Source organism: Homalodisca vitripennis, chromosome 6 (genome assembly GCF_021130785.1).
Source record: "Homalodisca vitripennis isolate AUS2020 chromosome 6, UT_GWSS_2.1, whole genome shotgun sequence".
Lineage (NCBI taxonomy): Eukaryota > Metazoa > Arthropoda > Insecta > Hemiptera > Cicadellidae > Homalodisca > Homalodisca vitripennis.
The window spans coordinates 110,580,360-110,598,490 of record NC_060212.1 but is presented as its reverse complement, the minus strand read 5'-3'; the positions used below and the strand labels follow the sequence as shown (position 1 = coordinate 110,598,490).

General features: G+C 36.4%; 1 protein-coding gene across 1 annotated transcript in view; it reads right to left on the bottom strand.

Annotated features, from left to right (window-relative positions):
- Positions 1-1,213: 1,213 nt before the first annotated feature.
- The window catches only part of LOC124364723, a 39,690-nt gene continuing 22,772 nt past the window's right edge, over positions 1,214-18,131 (bottom strand). Inside the window, exons 3-4 of the mRNA XM_046820418.1 lie at positions 3,316-3,495; positions 1,214-1,664 (exon numbers count right to left, since the gene is read on the bottom strand). Coding sequence (XP_046676374.1) covers positions 1,282-1,664; positions 3,316-3,495 — 563 coding nt within the window. The 3' untranslated portion in view covers positions 1,214-1,281. The remainder of the gene's footprint in view (positions 1,665-3,315; positions 3,496-18,131) is intronic.

The window sequence follows — 18,131 nt, the reverse complement described above, 5'->3', positions numbered from 1 at the left end:
AATATGTTTTCATTGTTCTCTCTATTTTGAATAATGAACAAACTCATAAAGAATACTATAATACAACTTTTAACAAAGTTCAGTAAAATGGATGGTTACCATCAGGTGGGTGACTGACATAAAAACATGAACTTTCGCTGAGACTCTAAAATACTTAAAGGGATTATTCCGTTTTGAAAAATGGAGATCCTATCGAAGCTACAAACTATTGTTTTGTTTATTTTTGTCATATACTTAGTAACAGTATTGAACAATTATTTTATAATCAATAGTTGTGGCATCTGGACAGATAAAAAAAATTAACAAGATTTCAATTTGGATTCAGGCAAGAAAAGTCAAACATTTATACTGTATCACTTTTGAGTAATGTTGAAGGTTTGAAAAAACCCCAATCCACAAATGGCATCTTCCATCAAAGTGTTAGATTGTGTCAATCACCAGATCTTTTCAAAGATTCCTCAAAGCTTTGGTATACAAATAAAAGTTAACATGTAGAAATTGCTGGAAATTATTACTTTAAATTAAATTAAAATTTGGCGTCCCTTAGGGATCTTAGTTCCGATATTATTTTTTATGAATGTAAATAACTGAAATTCATCCTTACCATTTATGTGAATGTAATTTAATATGTAGATGGTACTACTCTTTACTTTAGTAAAAAACTATTAAATGCTCTAGAACTCAAAATCTGTATGGACTTAAACTAATGTGCACAATTTTTCTCAGATATTAATTTAAAAACTAACATAGTAAAAGCTAATTTCATAAAATTTTCTAGTTGCCATGTTCTGTTGGACACTAACTTCAACGTTATGATCGATGCAACTATTCATATACAACAAAACGCTCAGAATGTATAAAATTAGTGTCTGATGACAAATTGTTCAAAAATCACCCAATTAAAATAACTGATGCCAAGAACTGTCTCAGAGGTTAGTGAGACAGTTCTGGTGGATGACTTGGTAGAACGGTGGGCAGAGTGACCTGGGCTATATGCAGTACTTCCCGGCCAGTCCGCCCAAGTCTTTAGAATAGTCTCTACCCAAGAAACTTGTAAATTAGTGTAGACCCACTAAATTTGGTAAGGCACTAGAAAAGTAACTTAGGATAAAGAAGATGTGTACACCCGTTATCGAAGCTTAAGTTGCACCGAATAATAAAGTAACTGATATTTTTCAGTTTGAGTGAAGAGGGTTGAAATTAAAACACAAGATAAAAACTAAGGAAATTTAATAATTAATCAGTTCAGAAGGGAGAGGAAGAAGAAGACTTTGGTCGAGGTTAGAGTCGGATGCCGCGGTTGGTGCTGGCCACATAGTTGAGGAGCTCATCGCTATCCTCGCAGACAAAGGGCTTCTCGTGGTAGCAGGCGACATCGTGCCACGCGATCCCATCGTTGTACACGTTGTTCAGCACGCTCAGGCACGACTCGTTGGTTCCGTTGATGTCGAACTCTGCGTTGTCCGGCTGCCTCGTTTTCTTGTGTCCCGTGGCGCTCCAGGCGTTGTAGCCCCAGCCGCCAGGGATCTGGTTGGTAGGCGCCATCCTCACCCGCGTCGCCGACCAGAACCATCCATTCAGGTTCTTGGGCTCCAGGTCCCGACGGCCCTCACAGCCCTTGAAGTCGCAGAGACGTCCGCTCGTCCAGATGTACGGCACGTCGTCTGCGGACACGATCACACATTAAACGATGGGTCACACGTTAAACGATGAATCACATTTTAAACGATGAATCACACGTTAAACGATGAATCACGCGTTAAACGATTAATCACATGTACTGTTTTGAACACAAACCAAATGTATTGCCAGTGGCGTAGAGTAGCGGGTACAACGCTTATCGCAAGATAACCATATCAAGCAACGTCGAGCGTGGCTGCTGCTTGAATGGATGACCGCTGAGCGATCCTGTCCTTGCAAGCAGCCCGCCTGCCCGGCCTTTGGTGGGGTCACCTTTAAGCCGTTGGTCCCCAGGTTGTGTTAGAGAGGTCTCGCTACTACTACCAGAAATTTTAAGTTTGCTTTTTACACTAGAGCAAGTAATGGGGATAAATTATTCCCATTGGGAGCTGGGTATTGAAACCACCGTGTGTTAGCTCATAAAAACAGCGTTAAACCTCAAAACTTTCACACCCTTATTTAGCTCGTACAATTATGGTTGATGTCTCATTTTAAAGATATGATCAATAGGCATCCAAACACCTTTTTATTTTCCTTGTAAATTATATACTTTTGGAATGAAGTCTAAAAATATTCGAGATTTTTCTGAAAGTTCAATAAAACATATAAAAACTTTTAATCAGCGTTTTAATGGGTATTAATTATACCCTTAATGATACACCTACCATAATACTATGACCAAAAATAAACGCAAAAAGTGTTTTTGATTTAAAGTTGTTTTTATGGGACTAAAACCAAAATAATCACCAGTACATCAGGGGAAGCTCTGTTACTGTTGTATTTATAATAAGACATATTGTTGTTAGCTCTATATTTTTAAGACTTTTGAGGGGGGAGGTTCTATCCCCCTGATGCCACTTTAGTTACACCACTGCAGTGTGGTAAATACCAGATTAATGTCCGCAGCCTCACCTGTTTTCGTTTTGTACTTTCATCTTATAAGCATATCATAATTTTTACTTTTTTGGATGGGGGGGGGTAGTTGCTCCCGCCCTATTCTGGGTACACCCACGACTAGATTGCCTCTTTCCTTGCTGAAATAAAATGTCTTAACCTACAATTAAGTGCTTTGGGAAAAAACCGATGTGCCACTTATATCTGGGTAACCTTATGGATGTCCAGGAGCGATACATAACTAACCGCAAATGTCGAGATTCTGAGGGTCCAAGGGTAATTTGATAGGTTTAATCTACTGCGGGAGATGAGTGTTGTACTTGGTGGGGTTCGTTTCCTAACTATCAGAAGTTCTTGATAGCCTCAACAAGGGTGTGCCACCCCCCTTCCTGCTTTAACTGGAGAGGCTGGTTCAGAAATGTCCTCCCCTTCTTCCGGGGGGACATAACTTTGAGATTAGTGCCCTAATTCTTCCTCGTGGATCTCGATAGGAGGCGGCCCGTACCTCCTAACCTTACCCATCCTGAATATCCTATCACTCCGGAAGCAACGCCAAGGTTCTTATAGGACTAAGTGCAGTTTATAAGCATCTTGTCCTAAGAGAAAGAAACAAACAAAAAAGTACTTTGGACATATTTTGTGTCAATCTACATCAGTGTTAGACGTATTATCTGTTATATGCTATAAGCAAACATCGTTCCAGTATTTCAAAGCCCTCGGTAGACCAATCTAAGAACTCACTCTGCTGTATGAGCCTAAAGATGAGATTGTTCTCCTCCTGGGACTCCATGGAGACAAGGTCCATGCAGTACTCGCGGCAGATGTTCCTGGCGTCCAGCCAGTCCACGCGAGTGTTGCGGTACTGCGGCAGGTGTCCGCTGAAGAAGTAGTTGCGGCCGTTGTAGAAGAACTCCTTCGGCCCTGTGGAAAAGACAAATTGTTACTCATCATGCAAGCCCTGATTCCTGAAGTCATTGGGTATTGAGAAGACAAAGGTCAAAATCATAATTGTACAATATTGAAAGAGTATCTATTATCAAACGGATTAGATATTTGGATTAAACCAATGCGGAGTCACATACCGTTTTAAGAAGTTCATCTAGCATGAACGAAAATGATAATAATAATTAAAAAAGGCCAATTCATGTCCCCCTTCATTTTTATTGCCGCCATCTTGTTTATGCCGTGATGATCGCCATTTGCTATTGGACTCTGGTCAGTCGTAGGTAGAAGAATGCAGACGTACTGTGACCTGAATTCTGTTTTCAGTTGTAATGATTAGTGTTGTGTATAGTTTTTTATTAAGTACATGTTTTAGAGTTAGTGAAGTTGACACACAACATTGTGGTTGTGATTCCTGACTTAGGCGTGTCAGAACGCTTTGATATGATTTGTTTATTTTAACCTAGTTTGTAATTATTTATTGGGTTAGTTATTTATCTGAAGAAGAGATCAGATTGCAGATCTCGAAACGCAGTGTTACTGATTTTTTATTTCACTGAACGATGGTAAATATCCGCAAAATCCTGTTTCCGTCACAATCCTTCCATCGTCAAAAATAAACTTCAAACAAAGTATATATTACGCTTCGAGGTCTCGAATCTGATCTTCTTAGGTGCATAATTATTCTAATACACAACTACGATATAGGTTAAAATAAAGTAATAAGATTGAATTCTGGTTTTCAACCTAAATTATAATATTGTGTTAGATTAATTATTCACCTGAGAAAGAGATCAGATGACAAATTTCGAAACGTAGTAAATCTCTTATACCACTGAACAGTAACAAATGTCTGGCAAAATTATGTTTACTTCAAAACTCTCTTATTATCAAAAACAAAGAATATGTATTAATAAATATACGGATTTCCTTCATTATAGTTATGGAATACGGACTGTCTTCTGTAAACAGTCAAGAGAGAAAGTTGTTTATAATAAAGAATATGTGGATGTTTTACAAACAGATTATGATTATGGTATAAGGATGTTGCAAATTGTGATGCTACATTTTTACTATATTCCGTGTTCCTACTGATTGATGCAAATCTTATATTGACAACATTGGAAGAGAAATACCTGTTTAGAATATAATAGTATACAGTTTTTATTTGATGACTTTAAGTTAATTTCTAAATCGTCATGTTAATGTATAAAAAACCTGGAAAAAACTTCTACATCAATTCCTTTTCAAATAACTAACAATTAAAATAAATTTTATGTTGTTTCTACTTGAGAAATTCAATCCTTAAGAATAGTAGATTAATAAACATTATCTCCTGTTCTGGAGTTAGACTAAAGGTATATTATTTTGAGAGACAAAAGAAACGTTGGGTATAATATTTTAAAGTGAAATATAACATAAAGAATCTACCAGATTTCAATGAAATAACTGTAATTTTTCTTTGTTAATATTAGGTGTACCCTAGATTCCGCAATTTTAATTTCGAGTTTCTAAATATTATTGTACTCTCCGTAATCCCAAAGATTGACACAAGCTAAGACTACTTAATCCCAAAGTTTCTTATGAAATGAGTTACTGTTTCCTGCAGTATAACATTTTTTAATTAACAGTATAATTTATTTAAATTAAAATTTTTGTTACTTTCAATTTTTTTTATCTCCAGACTCCTGCATTTGTCCTAACACGCAAAATACAAGCAGTTCAGAAATTGCAGATATGGATCGGAAGGCGCTCTTTGAGCGCTGATAGTTCAAATTCGTCATTTAAATAATAAAACTTCGTAATTGATCATACATAATATGGGGTTAAGAGCCAACTTTAGTGAACGGCGTACGATTTGTCCCCATAAGAAAATTATGTTAAACCTCATGCAATTTTACGGAGTTATTTTTTATCATAAAGTTATAGGAGATGTCTCATTTTGAAGATACGAAACTAAATACTTTTTAGTTTTCCTTGTAAAGTTTACACTTTTTAGTATTTAAATAATGAAGTACACACAAGTTTGAGATTTTGTTATGAATAATTAATAAAATAAAAGCGGTTTTGGGTGCGTGAAGACAATAGCTTTAAAATGGGACATCTTCAATAAGTCTACGACTAAAAACAAGACCGTAAAAGTGTATAAGTTTAATATTGTTATAATCAAGGACGTAGCCAGCAAGGGGTCCAAGGGGTCCGGACCACCCCCCAAATTTTCAATTACTTTTTTTAGGTAACATATTTAAATAACTCAGTATTACTGACATGTAATGCTGAAAGATCGTTCTCGACAAAGGAACGGGTCAAGAACTTTTTATGGAACAAAATGGGACCTTACTGTGTCCACTACGGGAAAATATCAGTTGTCTGGACACACTTCCCAATTTTTTTCCTATTTACGTTCTTGGTTCTAATAGTGCTAACCTTAAGATGCCCGCCATTAAAGCTGGCTCTTAAGAGCAGGCTGTAGTGAATAACCCTGAGTTTATCCCATAAAAATAATGTTAAGCCTAAAACAATTTTATGATCTTAGTTTTGGACGCAGACAAGATATGTCTATTTTAAAAATGCTATTCACATGCAGCCAAATGCTTTTTACTTTATTTTGTTAAATGCAAAAAACTAAAAAGAGTTCGGACGTACTAATTATACCTTTAAAATGATCTATGACCACAAATAAAGGTGCAAACATGTTTGGTATTTCACATAGTTCTTATAGGAAAATCAAGATGCTAGGTAGTACAGCATGTTAAAAGTTTAGAGCAATAAAATTTTCTAATGTTCATATAAATTATGTTTATTAAAAAAACATGACGCAATATACATTCCTTCTAATAATTCTTCAATTATGATATTTAGGCTACTTTTAAAAATTAGCGTCTTTTATAACTAAACGCATTGAACATAGAGTAAGATAAGTAAATAGAAACGAAAATATTGATTTTAACTTTTTTTAGGTGCCGAGACATTGTATTTTTATAACCTGTATGTAATGTACTAACACATTTGACGCTGTTTAATGAAGACAATATGATCATCACAGCTGCTCAGGTATACAGGGTGTTCACAAAGGGGTGTTACAAACTTATGTGGATAATAGTACTCATAATTTTTAACAAAAAAAATGTCATATAAACATAAGTCGAGAAATGTCTCCTTTAACAGTTAGCCGCCATTTTGTATGTTTATAAAAAAATATTAACTATAAAATTAGTTAAACTAAAGAAACCAAATTTGGCACATAAGTTTGAATAGACATGAGGACAATCATAAAATAATTCGCTAACTCTCGGCCAATTATAATTAAAGCGGAAACATTTTCAATCGGCCTATTAAACAAAGATAAAGTGAGTCGTAATCGTAGTGTATAGCATTGTAGTATAAATATAGTTAAGGAGTGTTTACGTCATAGAAGTCCATTAAATATGCGGTGGTTGTACGAAACCATTAGGGCTTTACCATTTAGACGGGGTCCTTAATGGATCACGCGGGGTCTTATCAAATATTCACTCATGAGCGTAAAGAAGATGAAGCCATTAGCAATTCCCAAACGCCAGCGAACGATATCTTACGCGCAGCGTAGCGGCAACGACGGCCGTTATCGGCTATTCCGGTGGGGAACACGCTGCCGAGATAGTGAAAGTGCATTCAATTGTACGCCTTGAGCAAGCGAGTGATGAAGATTAACCATTAGGATTAATGTGGTCGCGATTACGGTGGCCTTGGGCAAGTGGAGCGGTGGTACGTCTCGTGACTAGGGGTCACGTGATCGTCTGTCTGTCTGTCCAACACCAGGTTATGCAAACAGTGCATCACGCATTACGTCATTCTCAGAGCTATTCTTCTCCTTTGTCAAACCACCAAGATTGCTTTCTTCCTCAAATCCTCACCTTCTTCTTGGTAGCGATTTACCGCGTCATCATATTGCTAAGAGAGAGCAATAAGTCCTTATAAAATCCTAGAGATAGTGCTATTAGGATTAAAAAACAAATTTGTTCGTAAGCAACAATATTGACTAGACAGCTGTCAAAATTTCAGTTCGATCCATCGCGTAGTTTCGTTGCTATTGATGATTGAAGTGAACAGCTTGTATTTGTTTGAAAAGTGATAAAACGTGTTTATTTGAAAGACTTGACACCGAAAGAAATCAAATGCAGTTCATGGCACATCTGCTCCTGTGTTAGCAACAGTTTGCAATTGGATAAAGGAGGACCGTTCATCTATAAATGATGAACATCGATGGTGACGATCAGTGGAAGTGTCTGCTCCCGAAATGATTGAAAGAATCTGGGAAATGATTTTGAGTGATCGACGAATTAAAGTGGACGAAATAGTTGCACAAGGTACAATCGCTTCAGTTATGCATAAAAATGTTAAAACAACAAAATATTCGCGAGATAGGTGCTCCGTTTGCTAACCGAGGACAATAAGAACAATCGTGTGGTCGGCGGCCGAAATGACTGAATTGAAGTTCGAAACGTTGCAACATCCACCGTATTTACCAGATTTAGCTAACAGTAACCTTTTCCTGTTTTCGAATTTGGAAAAATGGCTTGGCGGACCATGGTTCACTTCAAATGAGGAGATTATTGAGCAAACGAATGCTTATTTTGAAGAACTTCCCGAATTGTACTGTTAGAACGGCTTGTTTTTCTGTCTTTTTCTTTGAACGACCCTCGTAGTTTACTTTCCACAGGACAGCACTAATTTTAAATTTCTAGCAATGTTGCTGATGTAAGGCCTGATACCCCTTGCAAACGTAATCAACAACCCGAGTCTCCAAGAGGATCTGAAGCTCAGAATGCCTCACGTTTCTGTTTAAAAAGGCAAAGGACACAGAATTTGTGAAGTCTTGGGAATTATGAGGACAGTTCATTCATACCCCCATACAACCAAGTTGAAATGGTCCCTTAGTTGAAAACCCTTGAGCTACAGACACTAGTATTGCCATACGACTGTACTTAAACATCAACGTTTGTGTACCTAGTTCAAACTGAATTCGAAATTCTGGTTTAAACACGTCATGTTTACGTAGTTCTACTCGGTCATTACGATGTAAAATCTAAATTGTAGAACAAAACGTGAATATATTTGTATTTAATTCTTGAAGTTTATATTATAGTATTAGTTTGTGTACATTAAACGATAAAATGATTTTATTTGGCAGTTGTGAATTTGACAAAGATTTGCCCAAAGTCCCAATTTTAAAATACTCATACACAGCCCAAAAATAGATCGTTGGACCATACCAAATACTAATTAATCAATATAATTTTTTTCAAAACCGCAAAATGGTATTGAAATTATTGACCAAATCGTGTAATGACCATTGCCATAACCTTTGAGAAGTACCGATAAAATCTTTTATAACGACGGGCCACTTCATCGTTCAAAGCACGACTTTCGCTCCGACAACTACTGACAGATTTGTAGCTCATCTTTCATCATTTGGGCAACTTTCATCGTCCAGGCATTTCTGCTGACCTTTCCTCGCTTGTAAGAGCATACATTCCTTGTAAAGGGAGAAATGACAAGAGGATCTACAGTTATGCTGCTGGAGCACACAATAGGAGCGGACTGTAGGCAGAATCTCCAGGAGCACACAAATAGAAATGTGGGTTCTTTTGTTGAATGATTAGCATATTGTTGGCTGAGCGTCAGTAATGCCCGTCACTCGAGGAGTTTGACAAATTCATTTCTGTTCATCTGTCTGTCTGCCTGCACGTATCTCAAAAAACGGACTATTCTAGAGAGTTGACATTTTTCTTGAGCTCAAATTCTATAGAAGAAACACTGAGTTTGTTTATGGTGCTTGTCTCTCCACTAGATTTGGCGAGCGTTAGCAAATATGTTTACAATGGTCTTATAGGCAACCATGATGGCAACGAGAAATTAGAATAAATAATTTGTAAACAAGCTGAGTATAATCATAAGGTATATTAAGATATGTTATGTAGTTTGATCATACAGTAAAAGGGGAATAATCGTGTCGAAAGTAAATTTTAACAATATTTTATTTCAGTGTATTCTTTCGCTGTAGTAGCATTATAAAATATAATCCAATGAATATATCTCGGAAAAGATTTTATCTTTAAATGTTGCATGAAACTTCATTTTTACACAGACTGGAATGAGTTCTACAATGGTGCATGGCATAGCATATAATTGAGTGTCAAGCCTATCACTCTGTAAACTGGCACAATTTCTCTATTGTTTGCCGGAAGGATTTAAAATCTTTTGTGTATAATTAATTGTCTGTCTATATATTTCTTTCCGCAAGACATCTCGAGGGTACAATGAGCCATGGATTTGAAATGTTGTATACAACTATAGCACAGCCCTTTAAACGACTCGTTAGTAATATACGGTGTGCTGATAGAAGCTCAAAAAATGTTATCACAACAGCAGAAATATTTAAAAATTATGTTAAATATCGATTTTTTTTAGATAAAACCCGTGAAAGGCGAAATATAGCTATTTATGCTCGAAAAGACAGAGGTTATCTGATACTGCCTAACACAGCACCCTGATAGTACAGTGCCATATATGGGCCACGGCCTATTAATAGAACAAACGACAGTTTAAACTCATTTTCCACTTTTCCAATTCCGCGAGGATGATCTCCTCACAAGGTTTGGACCATACAAATTGACTTGTGTCATTCCAAGGACGTACAAGAAGGATTTTCCGCGTCCTTGCCCATTTAGGTTTGGCTTAAGAACAGTCCCCTTTATAAGCCTACCACTCGTCCTAATTTGGACCCCATATTTTTTCACGGTCGTTCCATTCAAGAAAGCCAGATCAAAAATCGGCCTCACCTTTGCATATCTATGTTGATCGTATTAAGAAACTCCATCAACTAAAATCTTTGTCCTTATTACTACTTAATCTCATAAAATAAAATGTACACCTTTCATGGCCACTCACAACAGTAAACGTTTTCACGTTTTGTTTACGACGTATTTTACTCGTTGTCAACAATATTGCTCATAAACTCTATTTTAAATTTAACAATTGCATGTATATTGTTACAGAAAATGGAAGTTTTCTCGGGATATTGTATGCGGATAGATTTCTGAGACCTACATATTCTTATTTTAAAGGTTTAACAATCCTTACACTGGGTCTTTATACCTATTTTGTAGAATTAGCTCCTATCAGTATATTATATTACACTTAACCTAGCTATTGTAGGAAGATTAGTTTTGAGCTTCTTCGTTGCCGAATCTCTTTGGATCTTCTGACCAGATTCCAGGAATCAGTTTGAGATAGCGTCAGATACGAGACGCTGCGATAAAAGGAAGGTGAACTGGAGCTAATCTCAACATTCAAATATTATATTAGACAGGTCAATCACAATTTGCGTTAAACTTCCATTAATAAACTCATCTTAACGTCATTTGTTTAGGTTTAGTGATTGAAATCGATTCAAGATTGAACCAAATTAAAGGCATATAATAAGGATGGTTTAATATTACGCAAATATTTTTGTTCTACTCTACTCAGTAAGCAGCACTCATTACGTACTGCACGGATAATGTGGAAACAATGAGCCGGTAACCTAGTAAGCTAGATTTAGGAATTGCCTGATTTTCGACTTCACGATTCACCATCACGTCTTGACTTTCATTTCCCTGCGACGTTTCGAAATCGCTGGTCTGCAAGCTTCTTCGGGTGCACGACTGTCGGGGTTCCCACATTGTTCACGTAATGGCGAATCAAGGATCGACAACCTCTGTACCTCATTATTGTGACGTTTAATTGTTGTTTTCAGGCAACTTGTTCGTTTCTGGGATTTTCCTAAGGGATAGTCGGACGTTTTTTGGGATCTTTAGTTAACTCACATAAACACAAGACTTTAAAAGACTCCGTCCAAATTCCAAGTTAGATGTTATTAATACTAGAATTAAGTACTCATGAGTTAAGGCAAAATTTAGGTAAATGATACGAGATTTAAAAACCTTTCCTACTTTCTCTTATTGTTGTTCAATAGCTGACGTACACCTATACATATTTTGAAACTTAGAAGAGCCGTCTGTAGTCAACTGACCTTGAGCTCCCCCTCCCTCCCCAAATTAACATATGCAGTGTTTCACCTTTATTTTCAGTCATATAATGCTGGGATCTGTCTCATTTTAAATATATAATTAATACGCATCAAAAAATATATTAGTTTTTTATAATATTTTGTAAATTATTAAGAAAAAACTCACAATCTGTGTTAAACGTTTTGAAATGTTTTATATTTAAAACTGCAAGTGAATATAAATTATTCCATAACAAATATTTCAAAATGGCGGCCAAACATTAAAATTCTATTTCATTATAACTTTCACTATTTCATTAGTCGTTTTTGATGTATCAATGGTGGCACAGTTCAAATGAACACCTCGTATATTATGGGAAAGAATTTGCTGTGCAAGATTTTCCCATTATGGTGAGCACGGCCTAGGTGGTATGCATGGCGTCGATCGGAACTGAATCTATTTATTTATACACCCGAGGCACGCACAGATAACGTAATCGGTCTGCAATGTATTGCTTTAGTTTCACTTTTTAATTCAGCTCTTTCATCAATAGGAAAATCCACTGACAAATTAGGACACCCCAACATTTTAGAAAATTACATCACATTATTTGTTAAAGCCAATACGTTATTAAATTTATTTGTGATACAAACTCATCTATAAAGTACGAGTACTGCACACCATGTGTCGCGTAACAGGCTTCGATGAGGTTATCTAATCTATAGCTCATTTTATTCTCAAGATGTCCTGCACAGAGACAGGCAACCACGCAGGAAACAAATGTCTACATTCCCGCGGCAGACAAAAGAGAAATTGTTTCAGCCTTCCATAACAAAAATTCTATGGTTGGGCATGCACCATCTTTTACGATTTCATGCAGAAATGAACTTTCATACAAAATTTAATTAATTTAATTTAATTTAACTTCTGCTATTTTCTCGTTGCCATCCATCATGGCTACCCATTATACCGATGTAAACCCATTTTTGCGAACGCTTAGCTAAATCCCAGGAGTGACACGCACCATAATCGAACTCAGTGCTTCTGCTATAGTATTGGAATTCAAGCAAAATTTCAAGTCTCTAGAATAGTTCGTTTTTGATATATGTGCTATGATACATGTCTGTTGACAGACAGACAGATGAACAGAAATACATTTCTTGAGCCAACAATATGCTAATCATTCAACAAAAGAACCCATACTGCTATTTGTGTGCTCCTGGAGATTCTGTCTACAGTCCGCTCCTATTGTGTGCTCCAGCAGCATAACTGTAGATCCTCTTGTCATTTCTCCCTTTACAAGGAATGTATGCTCTTACAAGCGAGGAAAGGTCAGCGGAAATGTCTGGTCAATGAAACGTACTTCTCAAAGGTTATGGCAATGGTTATTACACGATTTGGTCAATAATTTCAAGACCATTTTGTGGTTTTGAAAATATTATAACGATTCAATGAGTATTTGGTTTGGTTCAATGATCTACTTTTAGGCTTTGTACGAGTATTTTAACTTTGGAACAGGCGAACTTTGGAAAAAACTTGGTTATAAAAGAAATGATACAGATTCATGCACAATTTCTAATCTAAATGTCAATTCTTTTTCTAGATATCGTGCTGACGGATAGACAGACAAACAGAACTGATTTTTTTCTCACGAGTGATAAATATCGCTTACGTTAAACCAATAGGATCTCCGTTAGGGGCTAAACTTAACTGACCAAAGGTGAACGAGTAAAGACTCAAACGACAAAAAGTTGCAGCCAGTGTTGACGGCGAAGACGCGTAATGCCCCTGGAGTTGGAGGAACAGCTTCGCTGGCATTTTGACCCATTGTGCAACGTCCGTGCAACCGCAACGCGGTGATGCAACCTCACTGTTTACCTCGGTGTGCGTGTCAAAATAGCTCTTCGATCCGCGACTTGCTTGATGAGGTGTGTGTGTGTGTGTGTGATAAGGAGTCGCGTCGGTTGAATGTTATCATAAACGATCGGTTTGAAGTCCAAGGTGATGAAAATGAGTTACAGTTCTCTTGTGATAACAACAGCGTTCTTAATTTACTACAAAATTCTCTAACATTCATAGATATTTTAACGTTATAAGGCAATTGATTAAAAATATTTGGGCCAATTTAAAGAAAAGAATGCTTTAGTATTGACTTGTTGACTTAAATGTTCTGAACATTCGCCGGTCTATGCTTCTGGTAGGATAATTTAGGCCCGTTGTTCCTAAATTACCACTTCTAGTGTAAAACAGCCTAAGGGTTTTAAAAATAAACAGATATTGCAATGGTAGAACACCAATAGGCGCTTTAGACGAGTTTTGAATTGATTTGTGTTGTATGAATTTTGCACATCCATTCACGTGTGGGATAATTTATTATTAAAAGATATAAGGAACTTGGCACATAGGTTCCTCTTGCCCAATGAAGAATTCTATTGGTTTTTGGATCAAAAGACTAAAGAGCGAAGTTTCCCATGTTGTCATTAGTTACAGTTAGTTTAGCTGTGTTTCGAACGACATTCTTTTATTATTTATAGACTTTAACAAAGCATTCTTAATTTAAAAGGAAGTGTGTCAATTTTGGGTTAGAAATGTGTAAGATAATAAAGGGTGATACATAATTCTATATTTACATACAGCATATAAAGTGTGTTCCACTTGAGAAAAATTCAAAGTACCTACCGCAATATTATAACGTCAACATTACGCTGAGCTTCTAACGATGCAACCATTTAATTGATTATGAAATCTGGTCGGAGAGCGACGTTATTATTTCGGTAAATGCAGTCAGATGTCAGTCCAGTAGTGGTGTAGGTGGTGGCGGAGTGCGGGGAAGTGAAAGCCCAGAGCGCGTGTGCCGGGTCGGGCAGGCTGACCAAACATGTACCGTACGAGTACAGTGTTATTATGCGTGTGAGGTAAGCCGAGGACAGGTGTCTGTCTGCAGTGTCGCCTCTCGAGTTATTTACTTCCTGTCAGCCGAGCGAGCGAACTGGTGACAAATGCCCGAAGGAAAGTCTTTCTCTCCTTCCCGCTTTGTTCAGCTGAGGGCGCGGTAATCCGCGTTAGGAAAAAGACCGATTCCACTTAGTATTGAAGGAACTGGCAGTACATAACGAAAGAAAGTCTTACGAAACGATCCAACGAAGTAACTTTATAACATGTGATTCTATGTTACATAAGAAATGGTTTTAATTAACTCAAAATCTGTAAAATTCTCTAATTGTACAATTTCCGTCACGATTACCCACAATACCAAGAACAATAAAAAGTAGGAATTTTTAAATTTTAATTTCTGGCTTTTAAAACCCAAAACCAATTGTACTTGGACCAACAGAATCTTATATACCAAGTTTCCAGTCTACAGGACCTTTCTATCAAAAGTTATCGCACGAATATACAAACGGACAGCGACGTTGCCACGTTTCGACGCCGAAATCAACAAAGTTTTTCCGTGAAAAAAAAAACCTACGCACCTAGTTTTAAATTTGTAAAACCTTTCTATCAAGAGTTATCGCACGAATAGATAAACGAATAGACAACGACGTTGCCATATCTCGACGCAGAAACACAGTTTTTCCATGAAAAAAAAGAGGGACCTATGAACCAAGTTTTAAATCTTTAGGTGCTTTCTATCAAGAGTTATCGTATGACAGACAAACGGACAGATGACGAAGTTGCCATATCCAGACACCAAAATCAACAAAGTTTTTCCATGAAAAAAAAAGAGAAATCTATGTACCAAGTTTAAATCTTTAGGACCTTCCTATCAAGAGTTGCAACTCAGATGGATAAACCAACACACAACGATTTTTAAGAAGACCCTGTTGGCTTCCTTAAGGAATAAATATTTTTACAGAATGTGTATAACACTTTTTAACCACCGCTTTCTCTAAGCCCTCACGACACTGCTCTTTCCCGCCAATGCCATCAATGTGGGCCTTGTTCTAGATTCGGGATGACAGTGATAAATATCACAATGACTAATAATGGAATACCTGTAGCCCATTGTCCTGTTTTTCTTTGATTTCTTCTACATCAAGTACTTACAAATTATAACAGATTAGTTAGAAACAGCCATGCTCATACATTTTTATTGTTTTCAAATAATAATACGGGTTAAAATAAAAAAATATATGAAGGTTAGGATAAAAAACACCAACACTTTTTCACGAAAGTCACTTTTAATGTGAGAAACCATTTGGACCAAACGATTTTGTTATAAGGAGAGGCCTGTCTCCTTTTAAGCCTTATTCTGCCCGTCCTCATGGGCCACTGGCATGTGCGAGGATCTTATCAAACAGAATAAGGGGGAGAGTCGATACAGTACAAGGTCGATGGTAATGATGCTTCATTCAAAGACAGGATTTGAACCTGAGCTATCTCTAAATCAGACCCAAAGTCCAACGTCTTAGACCGCTCGGCCATCGGCACTCCAATGAATTAGTTACACAATCATAATTATTTCTCTTCCACATAACAAAACTAAGAACATAGCCTGTTTTACGTACATACAATAAAATACCCTTTGAAACAACTCTTGCTAATCAAAACCCGTTATAACAGATGTTTTATGTATTTTTATTGCCTGGACCAACACATTGGCGTGTCCCAAGCACAGGCGTTACTGACTGTGCATTTCCCGCGCCTTGGCACAGTTTCGTGCTCATCAGTGAGTTTGCCTTGACCGTAGACCCCTTGACAGACCTTGGATGGCCTCCCCTCTACACTCTAACTTGGGGGAATCAAACTCAGCAGGTAAAACTTGGGGTTTACTGTGAAACACCCCTTCAACGGTCCAATTCACCGGAATCCATATTGTCTTCAATACAAATTTGGAAAATAATATACAGGGTGTTCAGTAAAATTTTTCCGATACTTTGGAATTTTGTTCTTCACATAAAAATAAGCAACAATTTTCATATGAAGGTAAAAACCTTTAGGTTTCCGTCTATCTGTCTGTATGTGTCTTTATAAAAATTATATATTTTGAACCAGTTAAGATAAAGTTATGAAACTTGGGAATTGTATATACCTTTGGTAGACCTTTTTAAAAATAAAACATTAACAAAATCCTTTTACCCGTTTCAAAATGGCGTCTGTTTAAAATTGTTAAAGTCAAATAAAAATCGGTATAGTTATAAAAAATGCATATGATGCCAATTATTTAGTCATTTTTATGGAAATTCCAACGGTACCTTTTCCAACGAAACCCGTCAACGTATAGGTGAGCACGGCCACTTTAAAGATATGCTTGCACAAAAATATAGGATTTTTTTTGCAAAAATTTAAAAATAGTTGGTATTTTGTAAAATTTGCATAACCTATTTACAGCTGATGCCTTTCAAAAGACAACATCTTAGTTAGTCCCGGCTTGTGCAAACATACCTATAAAGTGGTCGAGCTCGCTTCTGCGTTGACGGATTTCTTTGAAAAAGGTACCGTAAGAATTGGTATAAAAATGACTAAATAGGTGGGGCATCCTATGCATTTTTATAACTATACCGGGTTTGTTATTTCACTTTAAAAATTTCAAAAAGACGCCATTTTGAAATGGGTAAAAGGATTTTGTTAATATTTTATATTCAAACAGTTCTACCAAAGGTTAATACAATTCTCACGTTTCATAACTTTATCTTAACTGGTTTAAAAATAAAATGTTTTTACTAAAAACACGTACTGAAAAATAGACGGCAATCTAAAGGTTTCAGGACATACCTTCATATGAACGATTTTTGCTCATTTTTGTATGTAGAACAAAGTCCAAAAGTATTGGAACACTTTTACATGTATTGACATTATTTGTAATTTAACTCAAAACGGAGATTTTTTTCGTTTAAAACACAGGCGCGCCGAATTCAACGTCACTAACGCTCAGCCTGTCACTAAAGGGGCTAGGAATGTTTAATTTCTGACAGTCCGTCCACACGATATTTCGAGAATTAACTTACCTACTGGCTTATTTGCAATTGGAATTTTGCATAATGCATCATTTGTACTAGAGGAACATTGAGTTCGATTATGGGACATGTCATTGCTTGGGATTTGGCTGAGCATTAGCAAAAAGTTTTACATTGGTCTTATCAGTAGCCACGAAGACAACGAGATAGTCACAGAACAAACACATTTTTTTAATTATTAGACTGCATTAGAGTTATATTAAATTCTAACACATGACATAGTAACAAATGTAACACAACGAAATGAGCAATGTACTTAAAATGTAGCAAAGTCTTAACGAAGCCTGTTACCCAATAAGTGGTTTGGGTACTCCTACAAGTCTAATATAGTGTGACTTGTAATTTTAATTGGTCTGGTTACTACTGTTTTCAGTTAAAATGTAATACCGGTTTTTGCGGCTAGATGTTTTCAATGATTTAGTAAATACATATCATGTACACTATCCAATTATAAAAATAAAATACACAAGCAAGGGTACTCTTATATATTTTTCAATATTAAAATTGAACAATACATTACAATTTCCTGTTAAACTGTTCTTTTTTAATTTAAAGTTTCTTGAATTACTGCATATGGCTAAAAGATTTAGTGGCAAAATTAAATGTTATTGCTTATATGACTTATTGT